Raw genomic sequence first — 20,297 nt, forward strand, 5'->3', positions numbered from 1 at the left:
TCATTCCCAGCTCCATCCCATTATGATCCCATCCTATCCCCATTCCCATCCCCACCCCCATTCCACCCCATCCCAATCCCCATCCCCATCTCATTCCTAACCCCATCTCATTCCCATCCCCATTCCACCCCATCCCATCCTATCCCATCCCCATCCCCATTCCCATTCCATCCCATCCCAGTCCCCATCCCCATTTCATCCCATTCCCATTCCCATCTCATTCCCATCCCCATTCCATCCCAGTCCTCATCTACATTCCAACCAACCCCATTCCCATCCCCATTCCCATCCCATCCTATCCCATCTCATCTTCATTCCTATTCCATCCCATTCCCATCCCTATTCTCATTCCCATTCCACCCCATTCCATCCCAATCCCCATCCCCATTCCATCCCATCCCCATTCCCACCCCAGCCATCCCCAACGGGCTCAGGATTCCAACCGGGGCTGTCCCGGAGCTGCCACCGCTCGCGGCGGGGCCGGGCTGAAGATCCCCAGGGGCGACGGTGCCACGTTTGGGTCCAAACCGCCCCTAAAACTGAGCAGAAAGAGCAAAGCGAAGCGGGGCGTCCCCCGCTGGGGGCGCACCGGCGCCACCGCCCCCCCATGCCCGGCCGGGCGGGCGGGGGCGGGGCCTCCCTCCCAAGCCCCGCCCCCTCGGCCGGGCCCCGCCCCGCCCCGCGCGGCAGTGGGCGGCGGCGGCGGTTGCCGTGGCGACGGCGCCTTGCCGGCGGCCGGTTGGCTGTCGGGCCGGCTGACGGCTGGGAGGCGGCGGCGGGACGGGGAAGATGGCGGCGGCGGCGGAGGAGGCGGCGGCTGCGGCGGCGGCGGGGCGGCGCTGAGGAGGCCCGAGGCGGGCTGAGGAGTGGCGGGGCGGGCGGGCGGGGGCCCATGTGTGGCGGCGGCCCCCCCCCGCCCCCCACTACCGGCGGCGGCCCCGGCCCCTTCGCAGCCAGGCGCCGCTGAGGCGGTTCCGCGGGCGGCAGAGCGAGCGCGGCCCCGGCCCGGTCGGCGGCAGGATGAAGTTCGCCGAGCACCTCGCGGCGCACATCACCCCCGAGTGGCGGAAGCAGTACATCCAGTATGAGGTAGGGCCGCGCCGCCGTCTCGGCCCGCTCCCCCCGTGCCGTTCGGCGGCGAGCGGCGCCGGAGCTCGGCTCGGGGCGGGAGGTGTGTGTGTGTGTGAGTGAAACCGGCCCCCGCTCCCCCGTGTCTCCGCGGGTTGGTCGGTGCCCGGGAAGCGCCACCCGGGTGTCCTCCGGCGCCTACCGTCCGCTGGCCGTGCAGGGGGGGTGCGAGGCGGCTCCCCTGCCCGGCGGCGGTGGCTGCCGACCGGCGGCTTCCCGCTGGTTTGTCTCCGGGGCGGGAGGAGGCTGCGGGAGCCAGCGGCGTGGCGGCGGGGGGCGGGATACGGCTCTCGCCGTCCCCAACAGCTTGGGACCGCTCGGAGGAAAAGCGCTGGGCAGCCGATTAATTCATTAATTATCGCCCGTAACCTTTTGGTGCGGGACAAAGGTCAGAGGCCTGGAGGGAGGTAAACAAGATATTTAAAAAAAAAAATTAAAAAGAAATAAAGTCTTCTGGGCGATTTCTGGAGAAAACCGGTGTCTGTGTGTGACATGTAGGAGGCGGCACGCGGAGGGCCGGGAGTGCTCGCCGCTCCGGTGTGTTTGCGGTCCCGTAGCCCGCCATAGCCGGCACCGCAGCCCGGGCTGCGCGATGCCCGGCTCCCCGCCGCAGCCCGGCCGCAGCCCCCGCCGCAGCCCCGCTGCCGGTCGGTAACGGGCGTTTTTCAGCACCGCCGGCGGTTCTCCCTGCGCGGGAGGCGGAGGGGGGGGTGACTTTGAGAGGCGGCTTCTCGGGCTGCGGCTCCCAAGGGCGAGCCGGGGGCGGGTGCGAGCTGGCCGGGCAGCACCCACCGAGCCTTCCCTCCCTGCAAGCCGTGCCCTGCGAAGGGCCGCGCTCTGGCTCGGTAGTGCTAACGGCTTACCCGAGTGACTCAAAACAGGGCACTAAACCTGGCATCGGTTGCCTTGTTTTTTCTTCTTTCTTTTTTTTTTTTTTTTTTTTTTTAAATAAGGCCAGTGAGGCTTTGCATCTCGCTATTTCATACTTGATTTCAGGTGAAGCGCTTGAAGTGGGACGTTTATGAACACTGTTTACACAAAGTTCTGCTGCATTAATCATGAATTATTTGCAGAATACAGCTTTTCCGTTTTTATTATGCCAGCTTTCTAAAGGTCACACTGATTGCTTTAGTTTCAGGTTTCTCATAGGGGTGCTTAATTTCATTTTAACAAGAGGAAGCTCAAGGTGGTTATTTGTAGTACAACTGTTTCCTATTTCAGCGTTAGCAGTAAAAGTGGTTGTTGTTAGTGATATTGGTCTCTTCCGCAAGTAATAATTAAAACCTAGACAACGGAAAGCTGCTTATAGGAGAGCCGTGACCAGCAAAACTTCTTGACTGATTGAGTCAGTCAAAACCATACAACATTTGTTATCACTTGAAGGCCTGTATTTTCTCTCTAGGATTATAATAGCAATCCATTTCTAGTATCCCTATTAATCTATCTGCATTTGCAAGGAAAATCACATTTATCTTAGTTTGCTTTGTTATAATGTTGAACTTGAAAAGTTTATATCTGCCCTTTTGACTGTTCCTTTGTTTTCCTTTACCTGACTGTAAAGGAATGGATGTTTAAATAAAAATGGCAGTCAGATTTGACTCTAGAACAAAATTGTGATTGAATTATATGGAGAAGTAGATGACCAACTAATGTATCAGTCTTTGAGAAGGTGGAAATCCATTGTCTTGATGAAATAAATTACCAGCTTAGTTCTGCATCATGTCTCCGATGGGTTATCCGTGCAAGAGTTCTCAGAGTTGTTTTCTGTTCCTGGAAACAGAAAAACTTGAATATCTTCCTAAGAGAAGGTTTGGAGGTGGGTTGAAGGGGAAGGCAAGGCAGAAAGAGAAGGGCAAAAGATTTGGCTGCCCGCTGGCCAGACAGATGCAGAGGGAGGGTAAAAGAGACCCAGTGAACTATGACACCTTGATTAATGTGTGAAGAACTCTGCTGCTTATCGGCCACTCTTTTCATTATAGGAGGTTAATTTTCAGATGTTTTAACTAGGGCAGTATTATTATGTCATTCTCCCTTCCCCCATCCCAATTTAAAATAAAGGCAGATTTCAGTAAAAACTTCCTTCAAGTTGTTATTCTTTCTAGACTTCAAGTACTCTCCTTCTTGGCTAGATAGCTTCACGTAGAATGAATTAAAGTAAAAACTCCACCCTCCTTTTTAGAAATAAGTTTCAAAACTCTTTGTTTCCCTTGTTGCAGCTGGCTGAATGTGAGTCAGCCTCCTGCTCATGCATATTACAGTAATGGAATAGTCTGGCATTTATTATTCAGTAACTGGTGGTCGTGTGGGTGCGATGCATTAAAAGGCCAGCGCTACCTTGGTTTACTTGTTGATTATACTTGAGGCAAAAATGCCCTCCTGTGTCTAGAAAAATTTCCGAGTTGTTGATTAGCAGATGTAAGGCCAAACGCTGCTTGTGTTACTTGTGTGCAATATTGCTTGCAGCACGCGTTTTAATTTTTTTTAAAACGTTTACTATGTATTTAATAGCATTACAATGTTTCTTCATCTGACATTTCGTATCTTTTCCTCCTTAACTAAAGCCGTAATCAAGCACTGTTTCAGGGTGAGGGATCTTGTGTAGGTTTTTAACTCCCAAAAGATTATTCCTGTTTCCAGGGTCTTCCCACGTCAAGTTCAAGATGCCGATGAAAGGGCTAGAAGGTAGTATAGAAATGGCTTTCTTTAAGTCATACTGTATCATAAAGCTTACATGTAGTCATCTTATTTTTTTTCTACTCTGATGTTTGTAGTTATTTCCACTGGAGAGCGTGTGACTCGTGCAGTCAGACAGCCCCGAAGTGTGGTAAGACCCAGGTAACTTGGTGAGATCCTCTCCAGATGACGTGTCTCTGATTTGATGGGATATGCAATGAGTGTGGCTTTGCCTCGCATAAATTGCCAGTCAAATTAGGGGGAGGGTCTAATCTGTTGCTGATAACGTCACGAAGAAGGACGAGACTGTTGTGTTTTGTATACCTAAAAATGTAGTTTTGCTTTCAGATGGTCTTTAACAATTTACAGTCCTCAAAGTTCTTTCTTTAGTGTGATCTTTATTAATGTGAACTTTCCCTCCAGCAATGATCTGTTTAAGTATTATAACAGTGCTTGTAGGAAGTGTGGAAGTTGCCTGGGCTTAGGGCAGATACTCGGTCAGTGGAAGAGCTTTAGAGAGAGAAAAATCCATTAATTTTCTTTAAATAGGCAAAAAGAAGATATACTTTGATAGCTATGGCTTAGATTCTTATTGTCTTTCAGAAAAAGCTCTGCGGTGACCATTACTGTACGTCTGCTTTTTGAGAAAGAGCACTTGGCTTGTAGAAAAGAAGAAAAATGATGACATATGCTGTTCTGTTTCATTCAGCTTTTCGCAAAGACATTTGCCATGACTGAGTCAACATTAACACGGAGCTTTACACAAACCTTGATTGACTTGATTTGAATTTCCATTCCAAATTTCCATTCTAAAGATTGCATGAAAGCATGCAAATTTTTATATATCACATTTACTACGTGAACTCCATTCCCAACTGATGGTTCTTGAAACCGAAGTCAGTGCAAATGATCAGGAGGGCTTTATGTGAGGACCGGTGACAATAATGTAATACATAATCCCAATGTAAAGGGGCATTTTTTGAACCTGAGTGTCATTATCAGGCTGCTTCCTGGATGTGATTGAGTTTAAACAGTGTATTGACAAACGCTTAATTTGTGGAAATGCTTGTTAATTATGTTAAGTGCTAAATATGCCAAAGTTACGACTGTTATCCTGATTTCAATGTCTGTCCTCCAAAAACTTCCTAAAAGTAAGGCTTCAGGTTTTTGTACCTGCAGCCTTCTCTGTGCAAAGACCACAGCAGAGGGGAGCAGCGGTTTTAGGGATGCATGCCAAGTCTGTGGGGTGCTGGCTGCCCCCCACACCTACCTGGGCGCTTGGCTCCTGCATCTGCAGTGGTTCTCGCTGTGCAACTGGGCAGGGACCCTGTGGATGTGCCCTGACCTGGGCAGTGGGAATGAAAAGGTTTGCTGACCTTATTTTATATCTGGCAGCATATCTTCTCTAAAGTTAGTAGCCTTTTCCTAGCTAGTTAAATGATCGCTGCAGCATGCATTGCTTCAGTGCGCTTCTTGGCTTATAACCTTAAGTTTTGGACCATTCATTTACTCGTCAGTTCCTTTGGTGTAAAGATAAAATACGAAAACAAAGAAAATCCTATCTTTTTGTGTCAGACAATGGAATTCTCTTTTTGACATAGTACTGAACAAATTGAAGTAACTCTTAGAAGAATTTCAGCTGATGGTTTTTTTTTTTTTTCCGCTAAGAGCATGCCTCACTGCATTTAACGTGCATTTTTTTGATGCAGTGAAATTGTAGGGTTGCTAGTCTTCTCTTTATCCCCCACATCAAGCTGCACATTTCCTCTACTCTGGTGTCTATCTCTGGAGTGCTTGTAGGAGAAAGAGGAGACCATTGCTCGGACTTCTAAACCTAAGTGTATGTCTGCACGTCCGGCTGATGGAAACTCAGTGGAGTTTTACGGTTGCCAGATGGCACTTTTGTTTCAGTTAATCACACCTCAATTTCTTTATCTGGATGCAGAAGTCTGCTGGTATTTTTAAAGAAAAAGTGCTTAATACCTTTGAAATTGCAGCATCTGAGGAAGAAGGAGGATGAGAACAGTTATTACAGGTATAAACTTCATGGGAGAGATGGGTAAAAGGTACAGGCAGGTGACTTCCCTTCCTTTTACAGGACACTCCAGGTTTTAAGCAGTTTTGCCTTTGGAGAAGAGAAACAGGTTGCTAAGTTTTAGAAATTGTTTCTCGGAGACACAACCTCCATCAGGAAGTAGGTGGGGAAAATGAAACCGATAGCTGAGGTAGCCTGCTTGCCTTCCGAGTCTCTCTTCCAGAAACAGGCCTTCAGTCGTTGGGTGGTGGCCAATTCTGCTCTTCAAACCCTGCTTTATGATAGGCAGTTCACACCCAGGCTTGCCACCTCCTGACACAAATCTGTTGTGCTATTTCACTATTTGTCCTTCTGGGTGTTAGCGGATGAGCTTAGAAGAGCGTAAGCAGTTTGAAAGCTACTTGTTTAAAACAACAGTTTTGTTCGAGTGTTTTAAGGTTTTTGTCCTTGAGTTTGTTCACTGTCAAGGTTTGACAGGTGCATTTTTAAGTGTGTTTTCGTTCTGCCCTTTTTTTTTTGTGTTCTCTGATACACATTTATACAAGTTTACTGGAGGTGCAAGGTGTATCACTAGCACAATTGAGAGTAAGGAAGTAACCCTTTTTGTCTAGTTTGAGGGCAGAAAGAGTAATTCTTAAACATTTGAAGCTGACAGTGATAGATAACTCCTGGAAACAATAATTTCTAAAATTCTGTAATCCAGACGACTAAATACTTTAGGTCTGAAGGAGCACTAAGCCTTTCACTTTCAGGTTATTGGTTTACTTATATAGGTCAGGTAAGCAGTAACAAAATCTGCTGCCCTGCAGCTGCCAGATTGTAATATGTCAGTCTGCAGGGGGAGAGGTCTGCGGGACGACTGACGCCTTCAGCTTTCAAGATTGTTTAGCGCAGGGCTGTCAGTGTTGTGGTCCTTTTTAATTTGTTTTTTAGAATGACTGATAAAACCGGAGATAGGAAGTACATTGCAGGTTTACCTCTAGGTGGGCTAAGGGATGGAATTTATACGACAGTGAGTTTAAACTTGCTGTCTCTTCAGGTTTGTTTATCCTATGCTGTGTGGTTGTGGTTCATGGAAAAAGTTACAGGTAGGCGAGGATGACGACCGGGATGAAAAAGCATGAAGCTTTTTGACCACTTGAAGCATGGAGGTAGATCATGCCCTGCTGACCAGTGAGTCATGGAGGGAAAAGGACTGAAGTGGCCAGTGTTTGGGAGGAATTTAAAAAAAAGCACTGAGGGTAAAGGAGAGCCGTGCCACTGGAATGAGGATCATTCAGCAGTGGCTCGCTTGGGAAAACAATTATGCAAGTGACCTTTGTCGAGACCTCTGTGGACTCGGGAATCCAGCCTTTGAGAGATGTCTGAGCTGCCGGTGTAGCCTGCCACCTAGGATATCTTGTGATAAACAGACATGTCCTTTAGACTTTATATTTACTTAACAGGATTGTAACCACCATGCTACGACAGTGCTGAGTTTCCAACTGCTGAGCTTTTGGTTTTTGCCTTGAGGGTATTAGAGTATTTGTTATTTAGGCTGTGGTCTTTTGACCTGGGGGATGGCGACACACAAGATGGTAAATGCAGAGGTGTAGGATTATAGAAGTATAGAATATGTTGGGAAACAGGCAGAAGAGACAGGAAATCGAAACACCTGGGTGACTTTTGTGTGTTAGAGTTCTGTGGGTTCAAAAGTGAGGGAATAAAATCTCGTTTTGCAGCAGCTGCACGGGAAGCACACTCAGGTTCAGCATGTGCTTTACGATGCCTGTCTTTATCAAGTGATGGGGGATGTGTGTAAACAAATCACTCAGCAGTAGGAATGAGACCTTCCTGGTGGCTTCTAGTTCCAAAATTACGGTTCAGCCTCTTCCTTCAGCCATTGATCTGCATTCGGTTTATTTGATTCTTGCTTGCACTTGTGATGTGAGAGCGAGCGAGCAAGTCTTTCATCTATGGCTGGAATAATACCAGCATCTTAATGACTGTCTGAAAAGGAGCTGCAAGCAATGAGGTTTTGGATGTGGTGCCTCCCTCCTGGCTCTGGTAACGGAAGGGGTTACTGCCAGGGGTGCTTGGTATTTAGCTGTAGGATCATCTCGCCTCCTGGTCCTGCTGTCTGCACTGTTCATCTCTTGCACCAGCAGTCTGAGCGTGGGTGAGCGGCTTGTTCCTGCAGTCTCTGGGAGGCAGCTCACAGTGCCTCTAGGTCCTGAAGACCTGGTTAATAATTCTGGCTGGTGTTGTTGTTGTCCTTCAGTTTCTGCCTCAAGAGGAGGCCATCACCTCTGGTGCTCTAATCTCCTTCGTCATGTTGTCTTCAGCTTTTATGTGTATGTAGTTCTGTACTCCTCTATAACAGTGATAAGAAATCCCTGAGGCTGCTTTTCCTCCACTACTTGCCTTGACAAACTCCTTTCTGTGTCACACAACAGTTGGCGTTTTTTTTGGTTTTTTTTTTGTTGTTTTTTAACGTAAAACCTTTAACATCCTACTAACCAGGAAACATTTTTCCAAAGGAAGATGTTGAAAGATACAGTTGGAATAAATTTTATAGATTCGTAAGGGAATAGGCTTTAGACAAAGAGGTTGGTAAATGTGAACTCGTGTTTCTTTTGTTAACGTAAATACATGTGGTAATGTTGACATTGTGTACCACAGCTTTCTGTGTCAGTCAGTCTGGAGGATAAAAAAGCTTTAATTGCTTTTGTTTTCAAACAGGCACATCAAAACAATGTCAATGTTTATTTTTTTAATACTAACTGTATTCCTTGTTCTTTTCCTCTCCCTTCAGGCTTTGAAAGAGATGCTATATGCAGCTGTGGACCAGGCCCCTTCTATAGAAGGTAAGCAAATTGTAACCGAGAATCATGTTTTTCTTGGCATTGAGTGCTGGACACATAGTCCTGCTACTTTTCTGTCCTCAGTCCTCCTAAATTGGTAAACTTAATATACTGATGGGCAGATGCCTGGCCTTTCACAGCCTGCATGCTATTTTTGATTGTTAGAACTCTTTGTCCTCTGTCATTAGGACAACAAATGTCTTTGTATAGTATGGGACTTCAACAGCTGGATTCCTCTTGCTTATAAGGGCATTCACTGGTGCAAGTACTTTCTTCATCGCTTGAGAATAGACCTTTGTTTTCGTGTGACAGCTAGCCACTTCGGGAGATAATCGTGCTAGAGCGATACTGGTTCCTGGTTTGTTACTGGTGATTTGAACTGGAAGAGTCTCGTCCTTTCGTTGTGTGTCCTTCCTGAATGCTATGCTACCTCTCGTATGTGGACATGAGTATATTTTCTTGTTTGCATGTGTTTATTGCTACTGAGTTCTCTAGATTATTTTAGTACAGCATTTGGTTTTAAGCTCACTGCATTTTGAATAGTTTGTTTAATTAAGTAAAGATCTGTGCAAAATTTCTCAATAGAGCCCTTTACTTTCTTTATCTTGCTTCTTCCTCTCGTTGTCTTTGAAGTACTGAAGAGTTTTTGCCTTTCTGTTGCTTGACTCCCTACTTTCTTGCCCTTTATGTGGATTTCAAACTGTCTTTTAACCTCCTTACCTTTATTATTTTCACTTTGATTGCAGTGCAATGTTAATTTCAGTAACCTCTTTGAATGCGGCTCTGGGCTTCTTTCTTACATATTTATAGAACAGAAGGGAAACTGCTGCTTCTAGTGTAGTCAGTTGGCTAATATGAATAATGCCAGTCGCTATTCATGTTAGCTTATTAACTACTTTTTGTGTTGATTAAAATTGGGAAATGAATTATGACACAGTTAAAATAATGTGGAATATTTTTTTGAATTTAACTGTACCTGCTCTTTGATTAGAATTTTAAAACAAAAACCTGCAATAGTTAATAGACTAAGTGTGTGTGTGGTGGGGCAATACTTCTTTATGCTCTTCAGAGGCGCAATCTAAGCTGAAAACTTCACTGAAGCAATGCTCAGACAGGTGTAGTCTTTAGGTTTAACCTGACGCTTAGCAGGCTGAGTCAAGTAAGCAACTAATTTTGTTAAATCAATCACCCTTTTCTCTAAAGTGCAGGTCCTAGAACTAGATTTCTAAAGGTTACGGTCCTAGCATCATCTAAAATACATGGGTTGTCTTTGGAAAATTGGGGAAAACTTGCCAGCAATACACTGGCAAAAGAGGAAAACCTCACTCTATTTTTTTGAGTGGTGAGATTGCTTAAAAAACACCCAGAAACCCTTCTCCCCAACGGCACAAAACCAGGTTTTTTAGCTAAGAATTCCTAAAGTGTTTTGTGTAGGCCAAACTGACTATCTTTATTAACTTTGAAAGACAACTTAATAATTTTGTTGAAAGTCCAGCATTAGTTTTATGGAAGACTGGAGCATTTACAAGACTGTTTTTTCTTTCTTCTATCCATCAGTTTACTTTTGACAATGGGAGCAAATGGTGTCTGTGCCAATAAAATTCATAATCTAATGTTTGAGTGTGACTAAACTGGGTTTTGCTTGTGATACCTAGAATTTCAAGGTGGACTTGGCATTGCTAGCCATAAAACTCCAAAATGTTATAATTCAGCATTTTCCTTTCCTTTTTTCATTGCTTGTGGTGTTCTGTCATGTGCTGTGATGTTTGTGTGTAAACATATTTGGCAAAGGAAGAGAAAGTGAAGAAGAAAATGGTACAATATTATATTTATGCTCTTTTAAATGCTGAGAGAATTTTAACTTGTGCTTCTGCCTCCTTTGATGCTTTCAAAACCTCAACAAAAGGAATGTAATGACTTAAGACACTTCTCATAAGTATAACAATGTTCCGCTCATTTTTTCGGGACTGGGTCTCTTCCTCTGTGCTGTAGAGAATGCAGTAATCCAAACTGGTTTGAACCACTTGTATTTAACTCTGTCTTGCCTGACCTGTCTTTTAAGTAGAGATCCGCTATGTTAATTCCTTCACCTTTTGTTTGTTAAGCGAATGTGAGTATGTGCACGGTGGTTGGATTTTTTTTTTTCAGTTTGTTTTCAGTGTGTTCTTTCCCTCTCTTTTTCTCTCTGCTTAGAGACTGTTGATGCTTTTTTAGTCTCTGGGTTCCTGTCTGAAAATCGTGTGCGGCTCACGATGGGGCCAGGCTATTTGGGCTGAAGTGACTGAGTTGTCTGTACGGGCAGGGCTGAGCCAGTGGATTCTTCTGCCTTTGCCCAGAAGAGTGCAGGGGTGACAGGGGGAAGGCGGGTATCTTTCCGTGAGCTGCAGCTTTAGGAAAGGCTTGGACTGGAAATGGATCAAGACAAGGTATTTCGCCATCCCTATTGCTTACTTCCTTCTCCTTTAAGCCCTTCTGTCTTTGTTTATAGAAGCCTTAGCCACGGTTAGTGTGACTGCATACAAACTGTGCCCAAAATGCTGCTCTGGTCCCTATCAGAGGAGATGGAGCAAATTCCTTGAACTTTGAGGGGAAGGCAGCAGCTATTGTCAGGGGCTGGCTGTTGGCCTGCATGTTTTCAGTTTAATATGGATTTTGCGATGGATACTTGTGTGTTATTTTCAGCTTAGCGCAGAAACTACAGGAGAGTACTAGTGAAACCCAGCTTCCCATTATGAGACTAATGTAATCTCATTTTATACTGGTCTAACCAAAATCCATTTTCTAATTGATCTAGTTGACCACAGATACACTGTAGACATGTACAGGTGGGTCTGATTTACCTTACGTGTATTGTAAAGCTAATCTTCAGTTAACACATTGGACTGTGAAGAAAAGGGAGTTTTGTATACCAAAGCTGAGACTATTCCTAGTTCTTACTCTGCTCGGCTGGGTGTGTAACTCAGGATTTGAGAATGAGTTTCTTAGATTTCTGCTGCAGGGTGCTTACTATGTCAGTTGATAAAATTTGTATACGTACAGAAATGCTTTGTGTTGCTCAGTGGTATGCTGGAAGCGTTTTGGAAACTCTTTAAAACAAACAAAGGGCTACCCAACCAAGGCATATTGTAAGTAATAGGCAAGGTAGGTGAACCATCCGTCATTAATAGCTTTCATTGGGTTTGTATTTAGGAATCTCCTGTTTGTGGCTGGGAGGTGGGTAAACGAAGCTAACTTCAGAATGACTCTTAAGCTCTGCAACTGGTGGTCCCGGTGCTACTTTAGTGGGCAAAGTCTTGCTGGTAAGAGGAACTTGGCTCTACATAGTGCAATTTTTACGATGCTCATTATCTAGCTATGTAGTGACCCTTCTCATTGTGCTATGTTGAATCATACCTATGTCTATCTGCTTTTTCTTATTTTCGGGTAATAAACACAGAGTGTAATGTTAACCAGAAACTCTGTGGATGTGAATAAGCAAAACGTGTCAAGGCTGCACGATAGGAGGAGATTGTTTATAGCTGTCCCCTGACGCTACAGCAAGGTGCTGTGGCTCCCTGTGTTTCATGAGAGTTATACCAGACTGTATGCGTGTCGTCTTTGGCAGTTGCTAGCGGTAGATTTCTTTAATCTGTTCAAAGATACGTTTTTCCCCGTCTGTCTACTTTGTAACGACGGTTTTTCTATATGCCAGCATTATTCCTCCAGATGCTTATCATCTTTTTACAAGGCTTTCCCCTGATGAAATGTGCACCGTCCTTCCACCTGAGCAACATCTGGACAAAATCAGTGTTTAATCTGTTAATTCAGTCTCTCACACATCACTGGAAAAAGTATCAAATGATGCTTGATTCCCAGCTGTATGATGGGACTTGCTTGACTTTCAGGAGAATTCTTTGATGCGTGTTTGCTTTGTTAGCTGTTTGTTATGTGCTGCTTATTGTTACTGGAGCAATCTGGATGCACTGGTGCTGACATGATGTTATTCTCAGCTTCTGAGTCCTCGTGGCACGGCAATAAGGCCAGGTCAGTGTGAGCAGACACCCTTCTTTGACCCTGAGCTACCTTTAGGAAGAATCTGTGACAACTTAGAGGTGAAAATCCAGCATAGCGCTTGTGTTCTCTGAGGCAGAATGTACAGTATTACAAAAGCATGAAATACTGACCTCACCGTGAGCATGTTGATTTTTTTTTTTTTTTTTTTGCATCCTTGTTCCTCCCGCTGCTTCCTGTCCCACTTGTCACCTAAGTAAAACAGGTTACTGGACCACTGTTGCTTGGAGTCCTCCCGATTATTCCACTTGATGAGCAGATGTGTCGGCATCTCCCCAAGCTCCTTACGATGCAGCTCTTCTCATCTGCGGTGGAGATGAAAGTGTGGCTGTAAATTATTCATTCTGATTATCTGCTTGAATGGACAGGGTCCACTCTAAATATTATTTCCTAGAATATTTGTCTTTCAGATATTGAAATTTAACCTCCCTTTAATACTTGTGTAAACAAACACTGTTGTAATATCAAATGGTACAAGAGCGTTCTGTTGTATCCTCTTATTATGGAGATTACTTATTCCGCTTAACCCCAATCCTGAATTCCAGAGGCACCTTTTGAGTGAGGATCACTGCTGGCTGAAGGGCTGTGTGGGGCTGGGATGGTCTAACAGTGTAGAAGTGGGGAGTACGGGTGCTTTAAGATAGAACTCAAACCCAAAATTAATAGGCAGTGTTAAAATAACACTTGATTTGTAGGGAAAAAGCTTTAGTGGTAATGGAGATCCTCTGCTGGTATTTGTTATCCGTATGGACACCGATTTACTTGCGCTAGATTAGAAAAGCAAGAGGTGCAAGGACGTCCTGAGGGTGCCAGCACGGGCTGCGTGTCCTGTGCGGTTACACTCTTGTTTCTGCTTTCATTTGTAATGCACTTACCACGTTAACTGACAACTACAAATCTTTAGTTTGGATTTATTTCTGTTACTAAATAAATAAACTCGTATTCTTTAGGGCGATAAGTAATTGTAATGAATAAGCAGGGTGCGGGAAATCACATTCTTTTTTTTCCGAAGGAAGTTATGAGGCTGACAGTTTCTGTTTGTTATACGCAGACATGCTTTGTAGGCTTGATCAAAGGCTTATGATTTGTCTGTGTATATACAGTTGTCTTCTTTTTATTTCAAAGTAAACATTTATTTCCAGTTGCACAAGCTTACTTTGTAGTGGGTTGAGGATTTGTTTACATGGGAATGCTTAGGCTTAAGGGAGTCTTCAACAGAACTGCTTCACATCAACGACCATGAAGCAGCCAAAAGCAGATTGATGCTTTGTCTTTATTTCTCTGTGTTGTTGCACGTCCCTAAAGAACACGGGGATCCTTGTCCTTCTGGAGGACGCACGTGACTGAAGGTCGGTGTCCTACACTCTAGATGCTGATCCTCGATTCTGTGCAGGGTGTAATTCACCCGGGAGGCCTCTGTATTTATAAGTAGTACGTAAACTCAAAAAAAATATAATATAATCCCATGACAGTCCTCAGTTGGAAACCCGATGCCAGGTATTGGACTAGCTATAGCAAAATAGGTTATTGGGCTTGTTGAAAACATTAGCTTCCAGAGTATGCAAAGGGTGGACAGGAGGAGAAGCTGGCTGCGTACCAGCATTTAGAGAAGGAGATGATGCCTGGTTTCTCCTACCCTAGGGCAATAAAGTTTGAAAGGTAAACAGTGCATATGGTTGGAGTAGGGCGCAGAGTAGCGTGAGAGAACAGCTGGATGGCCACCGAAATATTTGGAGCACAGATGCCTACATCAAAATCATTGCAGTGTACCTTGTTCTCATGTAAAAGTCACTTTTGCTGTCAAAAGCAGTACAGTGTTCACAGCAAGTCAGCACCGAGACCGACCGTGGTGCTTGCTTTGTACCAACGCGTGCCCATTTCTGTTCATTCATTGGTAGAGTGACTTCCTCAGAGGTGCTGAGGACCAAGTGATTGAATTCTGTTTAACCATTAATTAGTGTACATGGGTGTGGAATAAAGGTCAGGTGAGGTACTGAGCTGGAGTGATTGGGAGTAACTTGTTGATAGTGCAGACAACTGGCCAATCTCAGTTTTGATTTTATTACTGTCGCACAGACCACAGGTTCTCAAATTGTGGCACTGGAGTATGTTCAGAGCTGTCTTGGTGCTGCTGCTGCCCCTAGACACTAGTGTGCTCAGGGTCCTGGTGTCCCTGCAGGTGTTGGTTCCTGTGGGCTGCAAGTTGGTTTGTATTTTTGTCCCCGGCTGTGAACCCTTTCAGTTGTTAGAAACAACTCCCTCCAGAAAGTCCATGGGAGAGTACCCCTGGTCCTCTGGGCTGGTGTGGGACCATGCAGGGTAACAAAGAAGGTTGTGGTGGGACATGAGTTAGCAGGATTGCGTAGATTACTGTTTCTTTGGTGGGGTTGGGGGGCGGGGGAGGGCGGTGGCTGACACACCGGAAGGCTGTGCTGCCATACAGAGAGACCTGGACAGGTTGGAGATTTGGGCAGAGAGGAACCTTATGAAATTCAACAAGGGCAAGTGCAGGGTGCTGCACCTGGGGAGGAATAACCCCATGCACCAGGACAGGTTGGGGGTGACCTGCTGGAGAGCAGCTCTGTGGAAAGAGACCTGGGAGTCCTGGGGGACAACAGGATGACCATGAGCCAGCAATGTGCCCTTGTGGCCAAGAAGGCCAAGGGCATCCTGGGCTGCATCAAGAAGAGTGTGGCCAGCAGGTGGAGGGAGGTCATCCTCCCCCTCTGCTCTGCTCTGCCCTGGTGAGGCCACACCTGGAGTACTGTGTCCAGTTCTGGGCTCCCTGGTTCAAGAGGGACAGGGAACTGCTGGAGAGGGGACAGCAAAGGGCTACCAAGATGCTGAGGGGACTGGAACACCTCTCTTATGAAGAAAGGCTGAGGGATTTGGGTCTCTTCAGTCTGGGGGAAAAAAAGACGACTGAAGGGGGACCTTATCCATGCTTATAAATACTGAAAGGGTGGGTGTCAGGAGGATGGGGCCAGGCTCTTTTCAGTGGTGCCCAGCAACAGGACAAGGTAACGGGCACAAACTGGAGCATAGGAGGTTCCACCTAAACATGAGGAGGAACTTCTTTCCTTTGAGGGTGGCAGAGCCCTGACACAGGCTGCCTAGAGAGGTGGTGGAGTCTCCGTCCCTGGAGACATTCAAAACCCGCCTGGACGCGTTCCTGTGCCACCCGCTCTAAGAGGACCCTGCTCTGGCAGGGGGGTTGGACTAGATGATTTCCAGAGGTCCCTTCCAACCCTATGATTCTATGATTCTTTCCGAAGGAAACTTGTGTCCACGGTTGGTGGAAACATTGGACTTCCTCACACTTTCCATTTGCCCCATGGCCAGCTCCTGGGCTAATATGCTGTTTCATCTGTGTGCAGAAGCTGGGAAGCTCATGGTGTTGCTGAGCAAGTCTTTTTTTCCTTTTCCTCTTTCTGATGTGTTCTGGGTAGCTTCCTCAGCAGCACAAAGAAGTTTGAGGCATTCACGTTGGGTGAAGAACTTGAGTCCTAATTGTACCAAAGAGTATAGGTTCAAGGCTCCTTCTGGGATTAGGGACAAGCAGTTAATTGCTTTTAATTTTGTTCAGTACACTTTTTTTTTTTAAATTAAGCATCCTTTGGTATTGAGTACGAAGAGCCGTTAAACCCGGGATAATCAAAGAGCTGTATGTAGCTGAGGAGGTAACAGTGAAAGTTGGGCCTGGTGTTGAAGGCTGACCCATATGAAAGGGCTGCACCTAGAGGCAGGTTTCTTCTATGAGTCCGCAAACTGCTTATCAGTCCAGCTGCAGGAAGGCTGTAGATGATTCCAGGATGATACATGGAGGGTGACAGCAACATCAGAAATGCTCAGCTGTGCCTTTTTTTTTTTAAATTATTTTTTCTTTTTCCTTCCTGCATTTCCTTTACAGTAATTCAAAAATGCCAAGCTGTCACCTCTTTAGTGGTTAGGGGAGTTAGCAGCGCTCATAATTTCACGGGTATGTGCCAGGTTTCATGTTAGTGGTCAAAACTTGAGGGTTGGAAAGTAGAAAAAGATTTGAAAAGCCGAAAGATTGACAGACAGCCGTGCCTTCAATGAAGCACTCCTGAGACAACAGCGCAACATCAAACAGCATTTTGGCTGCAGACATAAAGAAACGCTGCACATCTATATACAAGAGGACAGTATTTATTGCTGTGTTTCAAAAAAAGACTGCACCAGACATCTTACCAGCAAGATTTAGTGTGCGTGTAGGAGGCAGCCTCTGGGTCATTCCTTTGGAGGTGAATTTGCAATAGGTGACTTGAATTATTAGACAATTAAGATTTTGGATGAGACTATAGCTACTTGGTGAATAATGCAATATGAATTAAATTTGATTGGTTTCTCTCTCTTTAAAAATGCATGCTGTGGGCAAGGGAATGAGCAGAACATCCCTGGAAGGAGATCTCATCCTTCTACATCGGAGCTGCTTGTAAGATGCCTCAGAAAAATGGCCCACCCGCCAATACCCCATTGAGCCCTGACGTCTCTGCGTGATGCAGTGGAGGAGCAAAGGCTGTCCCTGGATACCCTCCTGCTAGAGCCGTCCGTTCGGTTGTGTTACTTTAATCTGCTCTAAGGCCACACCACCCGGTGGCTATCGCAACAATGTTCTTTGAATACGAGAAGGTCTGTGTCTTTGCTTAAGTAATTTTAAAATTAGCAAGGATATGCTGAAAAGTCAACCCACTCCTGGTCATGTTCCTTTTTCCTGATTCCTGAAGTAAAAATGAAGGCTACTTGCTTATTTCACCTGTTTTGTTCACAGTGTATCCATAGTCTTGCAGCTTGACCCCTTTTTAGTAAAGGTAGATAACGAATTCATTTTAAAAAGTAATCATGCTTTTTGTAAATACATAATCTCTAACTTTAGTTACAGTGTAAAACTGCAGAATTACAGCATCTTAGTTTTGCAAAGCCACAGCTCAAAAAAAATTGGGTTAGAAAAAATTTATTCCATTTATTATATGGCTGTTTAGTTAATAAATATATTTTGGATTGTTTTATGCTACTTTTGCTGAGTGTGGTAACCCTTTTCCCCTGAAGTAGTACAGCCTAGGTGTAAAAGTTGGATCCCACGGTTCTGTTCCCCTGTGACCTGAGAAGGGATGTAGCTTCAAGAAAACTCCGGAGAGTTATAAAGAATTTTTTACTAATGCGTGGTGAGACAAGAAGACCTAAAGCTCCTTAGTTTTGAGGCAGAGTTGTGCGTATTCAGTTAAAAACCACAGCGAAAACTGCATGAAAATACACGAATTTGCTTTTTAAAGTAGTTATTGCTCTATGCAGGGAGGTGACGGGCATCGCGGCGGGCACAAAGAGCCACTGAGCTGGCGCAAGGCCCGCGGGTGAGCACCCCCCAGCCTGCCCGTTTGTGGGCACTGGCTCTGCTGTTGCGCACTCGGCAGCTCAACTTCCCCCTTGTTTATCTCCTAGGAGATGGAAAACCAATTTCTACTTCCTGATGAGAAGCTGACAGGCTATTTGACTTAACAAGAGAGGCAGGCAATGTGATTGGGAAGAGGGAAATTGCATGCCATAACATACCAATATAAATGCAATTTATTTTGCATGTGCTATATAGCTCCAGGCACACATTTTGGGGGGTGTGAGAATTCTTTGCATGCTGACATGGGAGCTCTAAATAGCAAAAAGAGGCAAATTTGGCATCCAGACTGTGTTTATAACCTTGTTTTTATTTCTACTGTAATTGCTTAGCATGCTCTTATAAATGCTCCTAACTTATTTGGGGGGCAAAGTGCAGAGAAGCTGAAAAGATTAGCACGAGCGAGCTGTTAACTCAGGATCGATCATGTCCCACAGATGCAGACTTGTTCTGACACGTGGCCAAGGCTGCTGTTCCGGTACCGCCTTTGCTGGTGTCCTGTCGGGTCCCCACCCAGCTCTCCAGGAGGACGTCTCTGCTGAGCTCCTCGCTTCTGCCGAGACGGAGCAGTTCAGTACCAACCAGCCTGACTAGCTGCCATCCCATAATGTGTCCGCTACTGAGGGAAAAACGGGCATCATTGCTCTAACCCCCCATTCTTTGTTCTCGTCATTTCCTATTCTAGCTGATTGATCATGTATAGGAGTTTGTTGTGAGCATCTTTGTGTTTTTAATGCTGTGTGTCAGGGCATCAGGAGCAGTTATCGGGTGGTTGCTGAGCTGTGAACCCAGGTAGGCTCTTTAATGGCAGCTCCCTGATGAGCACAGCTGTAGGAATGAGTCACAGTCAATGCGGTAAAATGGGGTAATAACGAGCAGGATTGGCTGAGGTACCTATAAAATAAATTCTATAAATAGGTAAATGGAATTTGGCTTGTATTTCAGTGTTTTTTAGTATGACTTTCTCTTCCCTGACCAGAAGGAGCAATTAGAAAGCAAAGAAATAAGTAATCTGAGCACCTGATATGGCAATCTGTGTTCCTTCATAGTCTTTCGTATGTAGCAAACGGTCCTTGAGCAGCAGTCCAAGGCAAAGGCTCAGTTTCTCCTATGCCCAGCCACAGGAGAACACACTTCTCCAACAGAAGCCTGGATCAAGGCTTGGTTCTGCTCGGCCCCTGGTGAACAGAGGTGCAGGTAAACATTTCTGCGAAGTTTTGTGTCCTTTTCAAGCCTTTGAGAGATTACAGTTCACTCTAATCTAGAGACAAGAAGGTTTCCCAGCAAGGGCAAAGGAAAGAGAAAAATCAAAATACCTTTTGTTCATCTGTGATTGAACTGGACTAACATCAGTGTGTGATACTGGTGTATATAGAAGATGCATTTGTGGGTTTCAGGTGCTGTAGGTGATGCTCTTAACACATGACATTCATTTGTGGTGTAGGTTTGATTAATAGGACGTTGATAAGTCCTGTTTATTAAAACTTCGTGTTTCACAGGGTAAGTCGGTAAAATATGGATTGTGAATGAAATTTTGAGCAGCTGGCGGCAGAGAGGTTAGAGACAGGATGCTGAGCTTGTAGAGCTTGCCGCACTTCTTCAGCCCCATCTGCTGTAATGATCCTGGCTCTAAGGTGGCTGCTCTTTCTGGTGAGCGCTTCAGATCCTGCAAAAACACCCCGTATCAGGTGTGAGTTTTAGCAATATATCATCAACGGGGAGCCCGCCACAGCTTTAATACTCTTCGCTTCAGCAGATGTCATCTTTGTGGTGAAGCCTGAGAAAGTGAAGGACCAAGAAGGTGAACAGGTTCATCTGTCCCTGTGCAGCCCTGCCAGGAGCTGGGTCGGGGCTTGGCTCTCGGAGGGGCTGTGGGGCTGAGCGGAGCTTGCCAGGCTGCTTTTGGTTCCTGGCTCATGTTTCTGTGTACATGTGGATACCGTTCTTCCCCAGCTGGCATCTTTGGCTCTGGTGTTAGCTGCACCCATGTCTTCTCACAGTGGAAGATTAGCTTGCTACTGTCGGTGTTAAATAGGACTTCGAGCTCGAGTCTCAAGGGCTCCAAAGGTACTGACAAAAGAGCTTTCAAATCTGCCCCTCCAGTTTTAGAAATCCAAATGCAGCTCTGCTAGAATTGATCTGTACCAATTTCCCTTCC

At 45.4% G+C, this 20,297-nt stretch overlaps 1 protein-coding gene across 1 annotated transcript in view; it reads left to right on the top strand.

Moving 5' to 3' along the window:
* The first annotated feature begins 777 nt into the window (after nucleotides 1-777).
* Nucleotides 778-20,297, top strand: part of XPR1 (xenotropic and polytropic retrovirus receptor 1) — a 115,631-nt gene continuing 96,111 nt past the window's right edge. Inside the window, exons 1-2 of the mRNA XM_074596955.1 lie at nucleotides 778-1,089; nucleotides 8,631-8,682. Of these exons, the coding sequence (XP_074453056.1) occupies nucleotides 1,021-1,089; nucleotides 8,631-8,682 (121 nt within the window). The 5' untranslated portion in view covers nucleotides 778-1,020. The remainder of the gene's footprint in view (nucleotides 1,090-8,630; nucleotides 8,683-20,297) is intronic.

Source organism: Larus michahellis, chromosome 8 (genome assembly GCF_964199755.1).
Source record: "Larus michahellis chromosome 8, bLarMic1.1, whole genome shotgun sequence".
Classification (NCBI taxonomy): domain Eukaryota; kingdom Metazoa; phylum Chordata; class Aves; order Charadriiformes; family Laridae; genus Larus; species Larus michahellis.